At 54.0% G+C, this 16,294-nt stretch overlaps 1 protein-coding gene across 9 annotated transcripts in view; it reads right to left on the reverse strand.

The window, feature by feature from the left end:
- LLGL2 (LLGL scribble cell polarity complex component 2) overlaps positions 1 to 16,294 on the reverse strand; it is a 50,269-nt gene that overhangs the window by 23,754 nt on the left and 10,221 nt on the right. For all 9 annotated transcript variants that reach the window (XM_063617102.1, XM_055242478.2, XM_055242475.2 and 6 more), the window contains exon 2: positions 8,913 to 9,017. In XM_063617102.1, coding sequence (XP_063473172.1) covers positions 8,913 to 8,987 — 75 coding nt within the window. In that variant the 5' untranslated portion in view covers positions 8,988 to 9,017. The remainder of the gene's footprint in view (positions 1 to 8,912; positions 9,018 to 16,294) is intronic.

Consider the following 16,294-nt stretch of genomic DNA (forward strand, 5'->3'; position numbering starts at 1 on the left):
GGCTCATGTCACCGAGGATTAAGTCAGTTCTTGGAAACCCTTCAAGTATTTCTGGACCAACTCGGGTTCTAGAAGAACAGGGGCTGGACTCAGGCAGGCCACACTTCAAATTCCCTTTTTCCACTGTAAATCGTCCAAATTCTAAATACAGATCTAATACTTCCAAAAGATTTAATGTCTGAATTGAGATGTGCCGTAAGTGTAAAATACACCTAGATTTCACAGATTTGGCATTCACAAAAACAAGCTGAAAAAATCTCATTAGTAACTTAATCCCACATCAAAGTATTTTGCATATGTTAGATTAAAAGGAATATATAATTTTTTTTTTTTTTTTTTGAGACAGGGTCGCGCCTGTCACCCAGACTGGAGTGCAGTGGCACAATCACAGCTCACTGCAACCTCCGCCTCCCTGGTTCAAGTGATCCTCCTGCCTCAGCCTCCTGAGGACCTGGGACTATAGGCACGCGCCACCATGCCCAGCTAGTTTTTGTATTTTTAGTAGGGACGGGGTTTCATCACGTTAGCCAGGCTGGTCTCAAACTCCTGGCCTCCAGTGATCCGCTGGCCTCAGAGTGCCAGAGTGCTGGGATTACAGGTATGAGCCACCGTGACCAGTTGGAATACAGGATTAAAATTAATTTCACTTGTTTAAATAATTTTATAATGCAGCTTCTAGATTGTTTTTTTTAAAGACAGAGTCTCCCTCTGTCACCCAATTGGAGTGCAGTGGTGAGATCTCAGCTCGCTGCAACCTCCACCTCCCAGGTTCAAGCGATTCTCCTGCCTCAGCCTCCCAAGTAGCTGGGACTACAGGCATGCACCACCATGCTCGCTAATTTTTGCATTTTTAGTAGAGATGGGGTTTCACCATGTTGGCCAGGCTGGTCTCGAACTCCTGACTTCAAGTGATCTGCTCGCCTTGACCTCCCAAAGTTCTGGGATTACAGGCGTGAGCCACCGCACCCAGCCAGAATATATAATTAAAATTAATTTCACGTGTTTAAATAATTATACAATGCAGCTTCTAGGAAATTTTAAATCACATACGTGGCTCATACTATATTCTCATTGGCCTCGACAATTCTGCGCATCAGCAGGAAGGTCAGGCCACAGAGAAAACAGCCTGTAACTTTTTGCTGGACTCTCAGGCCACATGTCAAGGGCGGGCAGTTCTTCTAACATTTCACCAGAGTCACTACTCCTGTTCAGCTTAGCATCTTTCCTCTAACTCGGAGGAAGACAAAGGGTTGGGCCCATCCTTCAATTACCCACATTCATTCCTCATTCCCTTCAAGCCTTGGAGATACCGTGGCCACCCCTCCCTCCCAGCCCCACCTTCTTTTCCAAAGGCTGATTTAGAACAGGGACTGAGTCAGACCCACTAAGCTTTGTATCCCTTCCTGCCACATACAAGGCATCTGGTCATGGATGAGCTGCTGGGCCTCCCTGAGCTTCATTTCTCATCTAATAAACGGAATGGTACTGGTGACTGCACTGGGCAGAGCTGTCCTCGGATTGGAGATGATGGACCTGAGGCCACTCTGCAGCACACACAGGCCTCTGCTTCCTTCCAAGGCTTGTATTGTTCCATAGTATCACCTTGGGCACTTCTCCAAGTTAGCAACTCTGGAGAGACCAGGGCTCCCCCAAAACCAAAATAAGGGCAGTGACCTTCACAGCGACTCTACCTGGACAGGGCCAAGAGAGTAGGTTCACATGTAAATGACATGTCTCCCAGGGGATTCCCCAGGCAGTCCTATGAGGACAGGGGCTCGGGCTGGGCAGAGGCAGGGGAGCCCTACGTTAGTTACGAGAAGCCCAAGGGATTTTGTTGGGAACAGGGAAGGGATTGGGATTTGGGAATAGGACTAAGAGCAGCTAATAGAAGGGACAGGGAGAAGCTAGAAACCCAGGGCCTAGTGTCCTGAGGAAACCAGTCAAGGAAAGAACGAAGGTTCCGTGGGCACCTCTGGCTGTGCCCCAGTTGCCCCCCAGTTCGTGGTTTTTTTTTTTTTTTTTTTTTTTTTTTGAGACAGGGTCTCCCTCTGTTGCCCAGGCTGGAGTGCAGCGGTGCGATCTCAGCTCACTGTAACCTCCGCCTCCCGGGCTCAAGTGATCCACCTGAGTCTCCCCAGTAGCTAGGACTACAGGCATGCGCCACCACAGCTGGCTAATTTTTGTATTTTTTGTAGAGATGAGGTGTCACTATGTTGCCCAGGCTGGTCTCCAACTCCTGGACTCAAGTGATCCACCTGCCTCAGCCTTCCAAAGTGCTGGGATTACAGGTGTAAGCCACCGTGCCTGGCCTGCCCCTTACTTTGGTGCCCTTCCCACCCCCTTGGATCCCACCTCCAACTCCTACCAGCCTTGTAAGGCTCAGCTTCCCTGCTGCTGAACAAGGTCTGTATCACTTAGGTGGTGACTCCCCCTTTGTTTAGGGTTCAGGGACAGTTCCAGGTCCCTGTTGGAGGGAGTGCATATGGCCTCCCTGAAAGGAGGTACCCACCTGAGCACAGGAGGTTGGGCTCAGTCCCAGGGCTGCCTTCCTGCAAAGGTACACACAGCAACCTTGAATCATGGCTGCACTCAGGACAGAGGGCGGGACGGGGCACAGCCCCTGGGTGGTCAGGGAATTCCAAGACCAGCCCTCCCCAGCTATTCTAGGACCCTAGCTATCTCTCCTCGGATTCAAACTAGGAGGCTGACCAAAGCCACCTGGCAGCCACTGGGGCCTCCTAAGCGCAGCATCCAGCCTACCTGGCCCCGCCCACATCTGATACCTGGCTCAGGTGACCTCTGCCGAGGGAGGAGAAAACAATGAACTCTTTTGACAGGGGGGTTGGGAAAGGAGAGCAAAGATTTGCAGAAGCTACCAGACTGCAACATTAGCCTGCAGTGGGAGAGAAGGCCCCGTCTGTCTCTCCTGGGCTCTGGGACTCCTTTCCAGGTCCCGGAAGGGGAGGGAGTGGGCAAAGGCTAGTTGTCAGAGACAGTGGGGCCTTCATCCTGCCTGCAGCCAGGGAGGACCCCGCCCAAGGGCTAGGACCAGAGGAGGAGTCCCTGGCACTCCTCCGGGGATGGGAAGGAGGCAGTGGTGGGGACCAGGCCCTCGGAGGCTGCCCAGCACCGTGGGGGAGCAGGCCCGCCTGGCTGGGCCACTCTGCCCGATACTGGCTGGGTGTGGCCAGCTCAGATTCCTGGCAGTGGCAGCAGCCTGGCCCTCCCTGTGTGGCTGCTGTCACCTGACACCAGGGGCCCAGCCATTCAAAAGCCAATACAGAACAACCTGGCCCTCCGCAGGCGCTGCTGGGTCAGGAACATACTGTTTGTTCAGGGCCTAAGGGGACAGGGGAGGGTGAGCACGGGCAGGGAAGGCCCAGACAGGTGCTTCTGCGGCAGCCGGGCAAGCACAGCAGCCTGTTTGCCCTGATGGGTGTGGCTGCCTGGGCTGTGCCTGGGTTCGGCTGAGGGGAGCGAGCTGGCTCTAAGCAGTTGTCTAGGAACAGGTTTTATCTCGACTTCTCCAGCAGCACTTCCTCCCTCCAGAGGTCCCATGGTTCCTTCCCTTGGTCCTCAGTGGCCCTGTCCTGGTGCTGCAGCTGACTTGTCTGTCTGTCCATCCCTCCAATAGGCTTGACGGCCCACCATATATAGCAAACAGTTACTTCACTGGTGAAGTAACTGAGGTGTGAAGAGAGGTGAAGCCACCACTCTAAGGCCACACAGCCAGACCGCAGGTGGAACCAGGATGTCCTCACTCCAGCCTGTGCCCCCCCCATAAGCTCCAGCTGTGCAAGCCCTGGGGGCCTTAGTCTCCTCCCCTGCAGAATGGAAGCAACACCCATCCTAAGTTGTTGTAAGGGTGACACCACGACAAGGCGAGTCCTGGTGAGGCGTCGATCTGTGTCAGGCACCGTTTGAAGCAATTACACTCCCTTAGGGACCATTATGATGCTGTTGGAGCTCAGGACATACCACCCCAAAACACCACTGTAGGAGACCAGAATGTGCCACCCCAAAATATACTTCTGTGGCTTTTTTTTTGAGACGGAATCTCGCTCTGTCACCCAGGCTGGAGTGCAATGGCGCGATCTTGGCTCACTGCAACCTCCACCTCCCGGGTTCAAGTGATTCTCCTGCCTCAGCCTCTCAAGCAGCTGGGATTACAGGTGTGCACCACCATGCCCGGCTAGGCTGATCTTGAACTCCTGACCTCAGGTGATCTACCTGCCTCAGCCTCCCAAAGTGCTGGCATTACAGGCATGAGACACGGCGCCCAGCCACTTCTTTGGCATACTTTGAGTGAAGTGCAGACATAGGAGTAGCTATGAAAAGCTGTCCTTTAGCCGGGCGTGGTGGCGCATGCATGTAATCCCAGCTATGCGGGAGGCTGAGGCTGAAGAATCCCTTGAACCCAGGAGGCAAAGGTTGCAGTGAGCTGAGATCGTACCATCGCACTCCAGCCTGGGCAACAAGAGTGAAACTCCGTCTCAAAAAAAAAAAAAAAAAAAAGGAAAAGAAAAGAAAAGCTGTCCTTTTGTAAAAGAAATTTACATCCACAAAGGAAAGCTACATTAGTCAAGTACAGGCTGAATATCCCTCATCTAAAATGATTGGGAATAGAGTGTTTTAGAGTTCAGAATCTTTCGGATTTTGGAATATTTGCATTATACTTACCGGCCGGGCATCCCAAATCCAAAACTTCAAAATCTGAAACGCTCCAGTGAGCATTCCCTTTCAGTGTCATGTTGGCACTTCAAAAACTCAGATTTTGGAGCATTTCAGATATCAGATTTTCTGATCATGTATGCTCAACCCATATCTGTATCAGGAAGACGGCTGCTCCAAGGCAACTTTTATTACCCAAGAGACCTTCTCTGCATAACAAGACAACCTTCATTCACCATACACTTCCCCTCACCTTCCTGTAACCTGGTCCTCATTCTTTTTTTTTTTTTTTTTTTTTTGAGACAGGGTCTCACTCTGTCACCCAGGCTAGAGTGCAGTGGCACGATCTCGGCTCACTGCAACCTCTGTCTCCGGGTTCAACTGATTCTCCTGCCCCAGCCTCCCTAGTAGCTGGGACTACAGGTGTGCGCCACCACACCCTGCTGATTTTTGTATTTTTAGTAGAGACGGGGTTTCACCATGTTGGCCAGGCTGGTCTCAATCTCCTGACCTCAAGTGATCCGCCCACCTCAGCCTCCCAAAGTGCTGGGATTACAGGCATGAGCCACTGCGCCCTGCCTCCTGTCAATTTAATTCATAGCCCAGCCAAAGAACCTAGAAGGCTGGAGGGAAGCCAATTTTTGCTCCTCTACAATGCCCATTTTACAGATGAGGAAACTAAAGAACAGAGAGGCTAAGTAATGCGTCCACTGTGTCTTACACAGTGAGGAAGCAACAGAGCCCGCATCTAGACCCAGGCCATGTGGCTGCAAAGTCCCTGCCCCTAACCACTACCTGGCCCCTCTGATGCCTGGCACATAGCCCTTGGTGAACTGGAGTTACCACTCTGACAGCCAGCCCCTGGCAGAGTTCAGAGACTGTTTGCAATCACAGACCCTCTGGAGGTACTGAAGCCAAAGAAACAGGACGTCTCCCTCTCAGGGCCCCCAGGGCAATGTCCTTGCTCTCTTTGAGGCATCGGGCTTGGTGTGGGTATAAAGGAGTTGAGCCAGAAGATGTTGGAGGAAAAGGCCAGAACTGGTTCAGAAGCCAGTGTCTATAAGCCACCTGGGGTCGAGCTGTGATGGCACCACTGTCCCAGCTGTCACAGTACCCAGCAGACTGGCCTCCCAGGACCACTGGAAGAGATGACCTGAGTTGCCGGGCGTGAACACTGTCTGGGGCCTGACCCTCGCCTACACCAACAGCCCACGTGCTGCTCCAGGCTCCAGCCCTGGGTGTCCCACCGTCTGCTGGACCTGCCCCAAGGCTCCCCCAACTCAACCTCAAGCCACGTGACACCCACCACAGAACGATGCTGCTGGACACTGCAGCCGCCAGCCAGACGTGGCCTTCGATTCATGCAGTAACTAATGTAGTCCTCACACCAACTCTATGGATGGAGTGGCTCTGATTATCATTATCTCAGAGGCACGTGACCTGCTCAAGGTCACACAGCTGGCGAGCTGGGCAGTCGGCACCACTCACCTCTGGGCAAGCTGCTTCTCCGTAAATGGAGAGCACTGTTGTTGGGACTGTGTCCAAATCAAAACGATCAAAATATATTACTTTTCCTCAAATCTGCTCTTCGCCACTCCTGGCTTGGGCTCCCCCTCCCAAGTCCTGGCACCACCACGCACCCAGGTCAGAGATTCCACGGTCATCCTGGACACCTGCCTCCCCTCCCCATCCCCTCTCTCTTTACTGCCCCATCAGCAGATCTCAGCCCTCAATAGTTCTCTATTCCATGGGTCTCAAACCAGGAGTGATTTTACCCCTAAGGAAACATTCTTGGTTGTCACATCTTGAGAGGCTGTGTGTGTATGTATGTGCTACTGGCATCTAGTGGGTAGGACTAAGGACACTGCTAAATAATCTGCAACGCACAGGACAGCCTCCACAGCACAGCCAGCCTCAAATATCATCTGTGAGTGCTGAAGTTGAGAAACCCTGCTCAATTCATGGCTTGCTCCCATCCCCACTGGCTGGGCTTCCAGCCCCTTCCTTCTGGGCTGTCACCTATCTAGTCTCCTAACTGCTCTGAGCTTACCTGCTTTGCCCAAAGGGTAAAAACATCTCCAGGTTTATCTTTTCTACATTGTAAACGGGACCACTATTCACTCCCTTGCTCACAACCCCCTGGAGCCACAGGGTCAGATCAGGCCCAGATACCAGCAGCCTCCCTGCCTCACAGCCTGGGCTGGGGAGAGGCAGGGCAGAGGGGATCCCAAATCCTCCGGGATCTGGCCTCATCCTCCAATCCTACCCTGCTGGCCCCACCAAACTCCTGGAGCCTGGATGAGTCTACCCCGCTCCTGAATCCCCCGGGCTCTCCCCTTCCTCCTCTCCACTTCCAAGTCCCGAATTTCAGGCCATCAGCTTCCTCCCTCCTGCAGACTGTAAAAGCAGAGGGCAGAGGCCTAATCAGATTCCCATAGCCCTGAGCCTTGGGCTGTGGATCCAGTAAGTGCTCAATGCATGCTTCTTGCATATGAATGGAAAGAAGAAGGCAGAGGAGGAGACCCAGGAGCCTCCCTCTGCCACCTCCAGGCCTGGGAGTGGGACAATCAAGTTTGGGGACCACCCCTGGGGGATAGGGGAAAGAGGGAGGGACAACTCCTTGCCCAGCTCCACCCCAGCCTCACTCAGCTGCACAGACAGAACTTGGGGCAAGGGGGCAGGGGTGGGGTGGGGGGTGTTCAGCCCTGTTTGCTGAGCCTGTCAGGTTTCTGCCACCTTTTCAGAGTGAGAGACTGGAGGCAGATGGGGGTCACCCAGTTCCCTTCCATCCCGTGGACACTGACGCTTTGAGACCCAGCACCCATAGGCTACTCCCTCCAGAGCAAGGGTAGCAGGCTGTAGGTGTCCTGAGATCTCCCATTCCCAACACCTGCACCTCGATATCCCAAGGCCCAAAAGCGAGCTGGCGGGAGGCAAGTTGGCGTAGGAAAGCCCTAATTCCAGAGGCGAATGTCCTTGTGGCAAAGCTCCATCAGGGATATCAACTCCTCCACAGGCTAAGAAACCCAGAGGGAAATGGCAAGGCACATTGGGAACACTGACCCACCTCTCCCAACGGGGAGGTCCCCTCCAGCCCACAGCAGCAGCCGGCATTCCTGGGCCACTGTGCCTAGCACTTGTTACCTCATCCCACGTACGCCCTTAACAATCCTATGGTGTGGGCGACAGGCACGTGGCCATCCAGCTTCTACGTGGCAAAGTTGGGTTTGCACCTGGGCAAGCTGACTTCTACACTTCTCAAATCAACAAAAAATACAACCGAAGAGAATTCCTCATTCTCCACAGGGAGACATCCCTTTTCCAGACTGTCTGGTCTCACATCCACTGCTTCCTTTTGGGGGCAGGGGAGCCCAAACGGAAGCCCCCAACGAAAGCCACATGTCCAGCCCTCAGCATGCTGGGAGGGTCCTGGATCCCCAGGGGAAGAGCATCACGGTGTCCCAGTTCCTGCAGCCCACCTTCCCAGCAGAGGCGCAAAGCACATGTGAGAAGGTCATTACCCCCCAAGGCCCCACACTGCTCCGTGGCCCAGGAGCTGAAGAGCCACACTTCACACCTCCTGTGTACAGGCCCGTCCTGACCTTCTCAGGCCCCAGACTCCTGAAGGGAAGCCCCGTGGGGCTTCTGGTACCCCAGATACAGGTTTGGGATTGGGGTAGTCCGAGGCCAACTCTGGCTCATTCTCCTGGGCACCTCTCCCCACTCACCCCGGCTGGAGCCAGAAGGAGTCACATGTTCAGCCTGCAGGGGAGCTGCATTTTCCTTCAGGGGCAATTTGAGAAGGGAGAAACAGCCATGGCCTGGGACTCCAGGGCCCCAAGGGACCTGGAACATTATCACCCCCACCGCAGAGTTCATCCTTTCATCTCCCACGTCCCTAAACCTCCTTGACAACCCTGTGCCGAGGTAGGCAGGGCAGATCGTTTTATTCCCATGATACAGGTAGGGAAACTGAGGCTCCATGAGGTGGGGTGACTTGTAGAGGTGACACAGCCAGTGAAAGCCTTGAGATGAGAAGTCCCAACTCGTGAGGGCAACCTATTCCCCTTTCCTATAAAAGCCCTTTAACCAGGCCCCATTTCCAAAGCCTGAGTCCCAGGAGGCACTGCAGGCAGCCACATAAAAGCTCTACCTTAATCCAGGTAAGGGATGCCTCAGCCCCAGCCCGAGCCGCTCGGCCCAAACCCTGGGGGTCATCTTCCCTGCTCTCCCTAACTTACCTTGTTAAACTGGAACAGGTCTCGCTTGAGCCTCTCCCGCACAGGGTCGTGCCCTGGCCTCAGGAACCGCCTCATTTTGCTTAGTCTGCAGCCCCCACTGGAGACCTGGAGAAACAGAAGGAGCTGCAGGGGTCTGTCCTGGCACTCAGGTTATCGATTAGGCCCGGCCCAAACAGGTGGAGCGGGGCCTCTCTCCCTCCGAGTCCAGTAGGCAGCCACCCCAGGGCGAGGCCAGCTTCACAGTGACCGCCCATGCACCCTGGCTTCCCCACGCTCAGATCTAGAGGCCGGCCCACCTCAGGGCTGAAGCCTCTCACCACCTGTGGCCTCATAATGGAGGCAGGAAAAGCTGGGGGAGGAAGCCATTTAGCCTGGCTTTATAAGCACAAGGAGGGCCAGCGGGCCTTGAGGTTAATTAGCTTAATTGTTAACCTGTTTTCTGAGAAACCATGAAACTCTAGCTAAGCAGAAAGGGAAACTTCACAAGCCTCTTCCTCCGAAGTCTTGTGGAAGGTGGAAACACCAAGGCTATCCTTCCCAGATCAGAGCCCAGGTCGCGACAAGGGAAAGGCCTGCAGTGACTCCAGGCCAGGGCACCGGGCACATGCTTCCTCCTTCTGACCTCGGGGAGGGCTGTCCAGGGACTCTCGGCCTCAGCCTCTCCAACCAGCCACAGCCACGAGAAACTCGAGTGGGCATGGGTGGCACAGGGCACTCAGTCAGGGGGTGCTGGCCCATGCCACTGCGCCCAGGGTCTCTGCCAGTCCCCTCCCCTCCCTCTGGCTAGCCCCAGCCCAGCTTCCCTGTGCTCTCATGGGGTGTACTCAGAAAGGTTCTCTTTCCCACGGGCCCTAGTGGAGAATAATCAGGAGAAATCTGCTCCCAATAAAGAAACCAGCTGAAGGCCCCCAAACTCTCCGCCCACCATAGAATCCATTCCCAGCTCAAGGGGAAACTATTTCTGGATTATCCTTGGGGGAAGGGGAAGGAGCCTCTGTGCTCCAGCTTCTCGCTTCCAGTAGCTCAGCCTCCTGCTGACCACAGGACAGCAAGGCCCGTCCTTGGGAAACACAGACAAGGCCCACCCTGGACACAGCTCCGTCCACTCCCAGCAGGATGGGGGAAGGAAGCGGATCCAGGCCCCACCCTGGAGGCGCGTGCTCCAGGCAGAGACAGGTAGAGACAGGGCAGCCCAGTGTTGAGTGCTCTGACTGCAGGAGGGAGAGGGAACACCTGGCCCGAAGTGGGTAGGGCAGGTCATATTCGAGAAGAAGGTATCTAAGCTGAGGTTTGAAGGATTTGGGGTTCTTGGGAGGTGGCGAAAATTAACCATCAGGTCAGGACTTTGCATATGATAGGATCCCATGTGATTTGGGCAGGGTGGGAGAAGGTAGGTAACGTGCATGGCAGAGTTGGGGGTGTCTTCGGGCAGAGGAACCGAGGGCTTGCCATGCTGGGAGGGTGACCCAATTTTGCAAAATCACACTGTAAAAAAGAGGCAGTCTTGTCATCCCAGCACTTCGGGAGGCCAAGGCAGGTGGATTGCCTGAGGTCAAGAGTTTGAGACCAGCCTGGCCTACATGGTGAAACCTCGTCTCTACCAAAAATACAAAAGTTAGCCAGGTGTGGTGGCGGATGCCTGTAATCCCAGCTACTTGGGAGGCTAAGGCAGGAGAATTGCTAGAACCCAAGAGGCGGAGGTTGCAGTGAGCCAAGATCAGGCCATTGCACTCCAGCCTGGGCAACAGAGCAAAAACAACATCTCAAAAAAAAAAAAAAGAGAGAGAAAAAAAAAAGCAGAGCCACATCCCCCTTGAGTGAAAGGATCTGCAGGGTCAGTTATCTCAAAACCGAATACCAGGAACCAGCCCCCAGAGTGTTGTCACCTTCTGGGAAAACTGAAAAAGAGGGTCATTCCGGGATGTTCCTGCCTTCACGTTTTGGAGGAGTCAGACCAGAGGTGGGGCTCCCACTTTGCTGGGGAAGAGCAGGTGGCCGGGAAACTCCCAGGGCCCACTTGATCCAAGGTCCCAAGGGGGTTCAGAGAACAGGCACCGGCTGGGAAAGCCCCGAGGGCTTCTGGAATGGAAGTGAGGGGACACCCAGATCTGCTGGCCCAGCGTTCCAGCCTGGGGGAGGGCAGCTCACACTCATAAACCAGTTGGACTCCTGGAGGGCTCACACCCCCACCCGGGGCACAGGCCAAGGTCACTGGGTCAGAAGTCAGAGGAAGCTTGGTGGGGGCTCCCTGGAGAATGACCACTGCCTGCAGACTCCAGGGAGGGGACAAGAGGGCACAGGGCCATCCGTGCCAAAGACTCCACACAGGCTTAAAGGTGACAAGGCAGAACTGGGGGCTGGGAGGAGGTGCCGATAGGAAGGAGGAAGAGAGAGTGTAGCAATGGCATCAGGAAGGCACAGACACTGAGCACCACCCACCCACCCAAATGCTCCCAGGAGCACCTGCCGTGCAGCAGGGAGTGAGTGTACCAGACCCTCTGCATCCTATTCCATTTAAAACATTTTGCTCAAGTAATCTGTGCCCATTGTAGAAAAACCAAATACAGAGGAGAAAATCCTCCCTAAACCCCGGCACCCAGAGAGCCACAGTCATAGGTCGCTGAATGTCCTGGCCACCTCCTTTCCTTGGCACTGAGTGAGTTTGTGAGCGTGGAGCCCCTCACACCACCCTGATCTGGGACGCCGTCTGAAAGGTAAGCGGAACGTGCCCACTAGACAGGCAAGGACACAGACCACAGCAGCAAAACACCCTGTCAAGGTCACCAGGTAGGAAGCAGCAGAACTCAAGACTGGATCCTGCTCTGGGTAGCAGTGAAGGATGGATAATACAGAACAAAGGATGCCCAACGACACCCCTGCAGTTAAAAGGCAGGGAGAGCTGGGCACGGTGGCTCATGCCTGTAATCCCAGCACTTTGGGAGGCCGAGGCGGGCGGATCACGAGGTCAGGAGATCAAGACCATCCTGGCTAACATGGTGAAACGCTGTCTCTACTAAAAATACAAAAAAAAAAAAAAATTAGTTGGGTGTGGTGGCGGGTGCCTGTAGTCCCAGCTACTCGGGAGGCTGAGGCAGGAGAACGGCGTGAACCCGGGAGGCGGAGCTTGCAGTGAGACAAGATCGCGCCACTGCACTCCAGCCTGGGCGACAGAGCAAGACTCGGTCTAAAAAAAAAAAAAAAAAGAAAAAAGGCAGGGACACGCGCAGACACGCTCCCAGATGCTGGCTGCTCAGAGCCGACCTGGCAGTCTGGGGCCTGGGGACTGGCCACTGCTGACGGGGTGCTGGCGAGGTCTGGCTGGGCAGGCCTGGTGGCCTTGTGTGGACCTGCTGCTCTACCCACATGGGGCTGGGACCTCATGGGCGTGGGGTGATGAAGCCAGGAGGACCAAGGCAGGGTGGGCATGGCATCCCCTCACTCCAATCAACCCACTGCCCAGGTCAAGGCATGGGAAAGCACCACGCTTCCTCGAAGAGGGGGCTGGTCTAGGCCTGGCGGGGCTCACCTCCAGGTGGCTCCTCAGCTCCCCACCCCAGACACGCAGGTTCTCTGCAGAGAAACTTCAGGAAGCCAGGCCTAGAGCTGCCTGGTATGAACAGATCCTACCTACTCAGCCCATTCCTGGAGGGAGCCAGGGATTGTAAGGTAAAGAGCCCCAGGCCAGGGGCCAACAGGCCAGGGCTCGCCATCGCAGCACCGCACAGCTCCCCCAAGCCGCGTGGCCTCCAGAGACAGCTCCTCTGTAAGGGGGATGGCACTCCCTCCCACACAGATCCTGTAGAAGCAGCAAGAGCTTGGCATGGAGCAGACACTGTCCTAGGAAAGGGATACAGCAGTGACAGGGGAGCAACAGACACGTCACAGGACACAAATCAGAAAATGGGATGATTTCCAACAAGCCGCGGTAACTCACACCTGTACTCCCAGCACTCTGGGAGGCCGAGGTGGGTGGATCACTTGAGGTCAGGAGTTCGAGACCAGCCTGGGTCAATATGGTGAAACCCCGTCTCTACTAAAAATACAAAAATTAGCTGAGCCTGGTGGCGCGCACCTGTAGTTCCAGCTACTCAGGAGGCTGAGGCAGGAGAATCGCTTGAACCTGGCAGGTGGAGGTTACAGTGAGCTGAGATCGCACCACTGCACTCCAGTCTGGGTGACGGAGTGAGACTCTGCATGAAAAAAAAAAAAAAAGTAACCAGAAAATGGGATGATTTCTGACAGAGGTCAGGCCTATCTCTGATCAAAAAAAAGAGATGGACCGGGCACAGTGGCTCAGTCCTATAATCCCAGCACTTTGGGAGGCCAAGGTGGGAGGATCACTTGAGCCTAGGAGTTCGAGACCAGCCTAGGCAACATAATGAGACCCTGTCTCTAAAAAAAAAGGAAAGGAGATTTTTTCAAATTTACATGGAACAATAAAAATTTTGAAAAGAAAGGAGGGCCGGGCACAGTGGCTCATGCCTGTAATCCAAACACTTTGGGAGACTGCAGTAGGAGGATCACTTGAGGTCAGGAGTTCAAGACCAGCCAGGGCAACATAGGGAGACCCTATCTCTAAAAATAATAAAAACAAAATTAGCTGGGCATGGTGGCATGCACCTGTGGTCCCAGCCACTCAAGAGGCTAAGGTGGAAGGATTGCCTGAGCTTGGGAAGTTGAGGCTGCAGTGAGCTATGAGCCGACCACTGTACTCCAGCCTAGGTGACAGAGCGAAACTCTGTCTCAAAGCAAAAAAACAAAAAGGATTAGCCAGGCACGGTGGCAAGCACCTGTGGTCCCAGCTACTTGGGAGGCTGAGGCGGGAAGATCAGTGGAGCCCAGGAGTCTGAGGTTGCAGTGAGCTATGACTGTACCACTGCACTCCAGCCTGGGCCACAGACTGAGACTCTCGTTTCTAAAAAAAAAAAAAAAAAAAAGAAAAGAAAGAAAAGGAGGATGCAAAGATCCAGCAATTGGCCGGGCTCGGTGGCTCACGCCTGTAATCCCAGCACTTTGGGAAGCCGAGGCGGGCGGATCACGAGGTCAGGAGATCAAGACCATCCTGGCTAACACGGTGAAACCCCGTCTCTACTAAAAACACAAAAAAATATGCCGGGCGTGGTGGCGGGCGCCTGTAGTCCCAGCTACTCTGGAGGCTGAGGCAGGAGAATGGCGTGAACCCGGGAGGCAGAGCTTGCAGGGAGCCAAGACCGAGCCACTGCACTTCAGCCTGGGCAACACAGCGAGACTCTGTCTCAAAAAAAAAAAAAAAAAAAAAGATCCAGCAATTAGGCTTTGACGGCCGAAAGGTCTCAGTGACCATTCCTTTGTCAGAGCCTGTGTGTTCCCTGTTCCTACTGCCTGGGTCACACTTTCCTCCAGATACCTTCATGCCCTCCCCTACCTGAAGCTGCAATCTCCTGGGGCGTTCTCTCTCCTTCCCTGCACCGCTTTCCTCCTTGGACCTGGCCAAGTTTGGACACACTGAATAGCTTACTTATTAATCTTGTTGATTACCTATGTAATCCTCCACAAGCAGTAGCTTTCTTTTTCCTATTCAAGGCCTTTTGTCCTTTTATTCACTGCTGTATCCGAGTGCACACAGCAAGTGCTCACTCATTAACTGTTGAATGAATGAATGAACAGAGGAGGCGAGGTCTCCACTGAGACTGACTGGTGGGAAGGGGCCAGCCACAGACAACTTGGGGCACAGTGTGTTAGGCAGAAGGAACAACAGCTGCAAAGCCTCAAGATGAGAGAGGCTTCTATGTTTCAGGATGAAGATAAGTGGGGGGCCCAATGCAGAGGTCTGTGCAGATGACATGAGAGAGATGACAAAGTGGGCCTCCTGAGCTGTCCTAGGCAGGGACCTGATGGGGCCTGCCCTCCCCCCGCCGTTCCCTCCTCCATGTCACTGGCCCTCTCTCCTTGGCCCTGCGTTGGCTGCTCCATCTACTCAGCCCTACCCTGGCCCCATTCACTATGGTCCCTGCCATTCTCTGTGTGAAATACCTTCTTGCCCCCTCAATCAGCCCGGCCCCCTTCCAGGCTGGGCACGGTGGCTCACGCCAGCAATTTGGGAGGCCAAGGCGGGCGGATCACTTGAGGCCTGGAGTTTGAGACCAGCTTGGCCAATACAGCAAAACCTTGTCTCTACTAAAAAGACAAAAAATTAGCCAGGTGTGGTGATGGGCGCCATGTGGTCCCAGCTACTCAGGAGGCTGAGGCAGGAGAATTGCTTGAACCCAGGAAGTGGAGGCTGTAGTGAACCGAGATTGTGCCACTGTACTATAGCCGGGGCAACAGAGCAAGACTGTCTCAAAAAAAAAAAAAAAAAAAGAGTCACCTTCCAAAAAGCCTTCCCATCTGAAACCATCCTGACCATTCTCAGAGTCCTGGGAGGCTAGGAGGCTGTCCCTTCCACTATGGTTTTAAGGGATTTTTTTTTTTTTTGGAGATGGAGTCTCACTCTGTCCCCCAGGCTGGAGTGCAGTGATGTGATCTTGGCTCACTATAACTGTGTCTCCCAGGTTCAAGCAATTCTCCTGCCTCAGCTTCCTGAGTAGCTGGGATTACAGGTATCCACCACCATGCCTGGCTAATTTTTTTGTATTTTTAGTAGAGCTGGGGTTTTCACCATGTTGACCAGGCTGGTCTCGAACTCCTGACCTCAAGTGATTCGCCCACCTCGGCCCCACAAAGTGCTGGGATTATAGGCGTGAGCCACCACACCCAACCTGGGATCATTTTATCCTAAGGGGTAAAGGGACCATTTTATCTCAGAGTCCTGAGAATGGTCAAGATGGGTTCAGATGGGGAAGAAACACACCTTAGGATAAAATGATCCATTAAAACCATGGTGGACAGGGACAGCCTCCCAGCCTCATGCATGTCTCCTGGCCTTGATGTGCTATTTATTAAGCTGTCAGAAAAAATTAGAAGCGACCTAAATGGTCCACAACAGGGGACAGGTGAAGTATGCTCAGGCCTATGACAAAAGCCTTCCAGTCATTAAAAGGAACAAAAGGGCCAGGCACTGTGGCCCACGTCTGTAATCCCAGCACTTTGGGAGGCCAAGGCAGGCGGATCACTTGAGGTCAGGAGTTTGAGAGCAGCCTGGCCAACATGACAAAACCCCGTCTCTACTAAAAAAATTAGCCGGGCATGGTGGTGGGTGCCTGTAACCCCAGCTACTTGGGAGGCTGAGGCAGGAGAATTGCTTGAACTTGGGAGGCGGAGGTTGCAGTGAGCCCAGATCGCGCCACTGCACTCCAGCCTGGGCGACAGGGCAAGACTCCGTCTCAAAAAATAAATAAATAAATGGACAAAAGGCCATTTCATGGCATGGGACTATATGTACAAAGAATCCAAGAGTCAGGCAG

Source organism: Symphalangus syndactylus, chromosome 14, assembly GCF_028878055.3.
Source record: "Symphalangus syndactylus isolate Jambi chromosome 14, NHGRI_mSymSyn1-v2.1_pri, whole genome shotgun sequence".
In the NCBI taxonomy this organism is placed as follows: Eukaryota; Metazoa; Chordata; class Mammalia; order Primates; family Hylobatidae; genus Symphalangus; species Symphalangus syndactylus.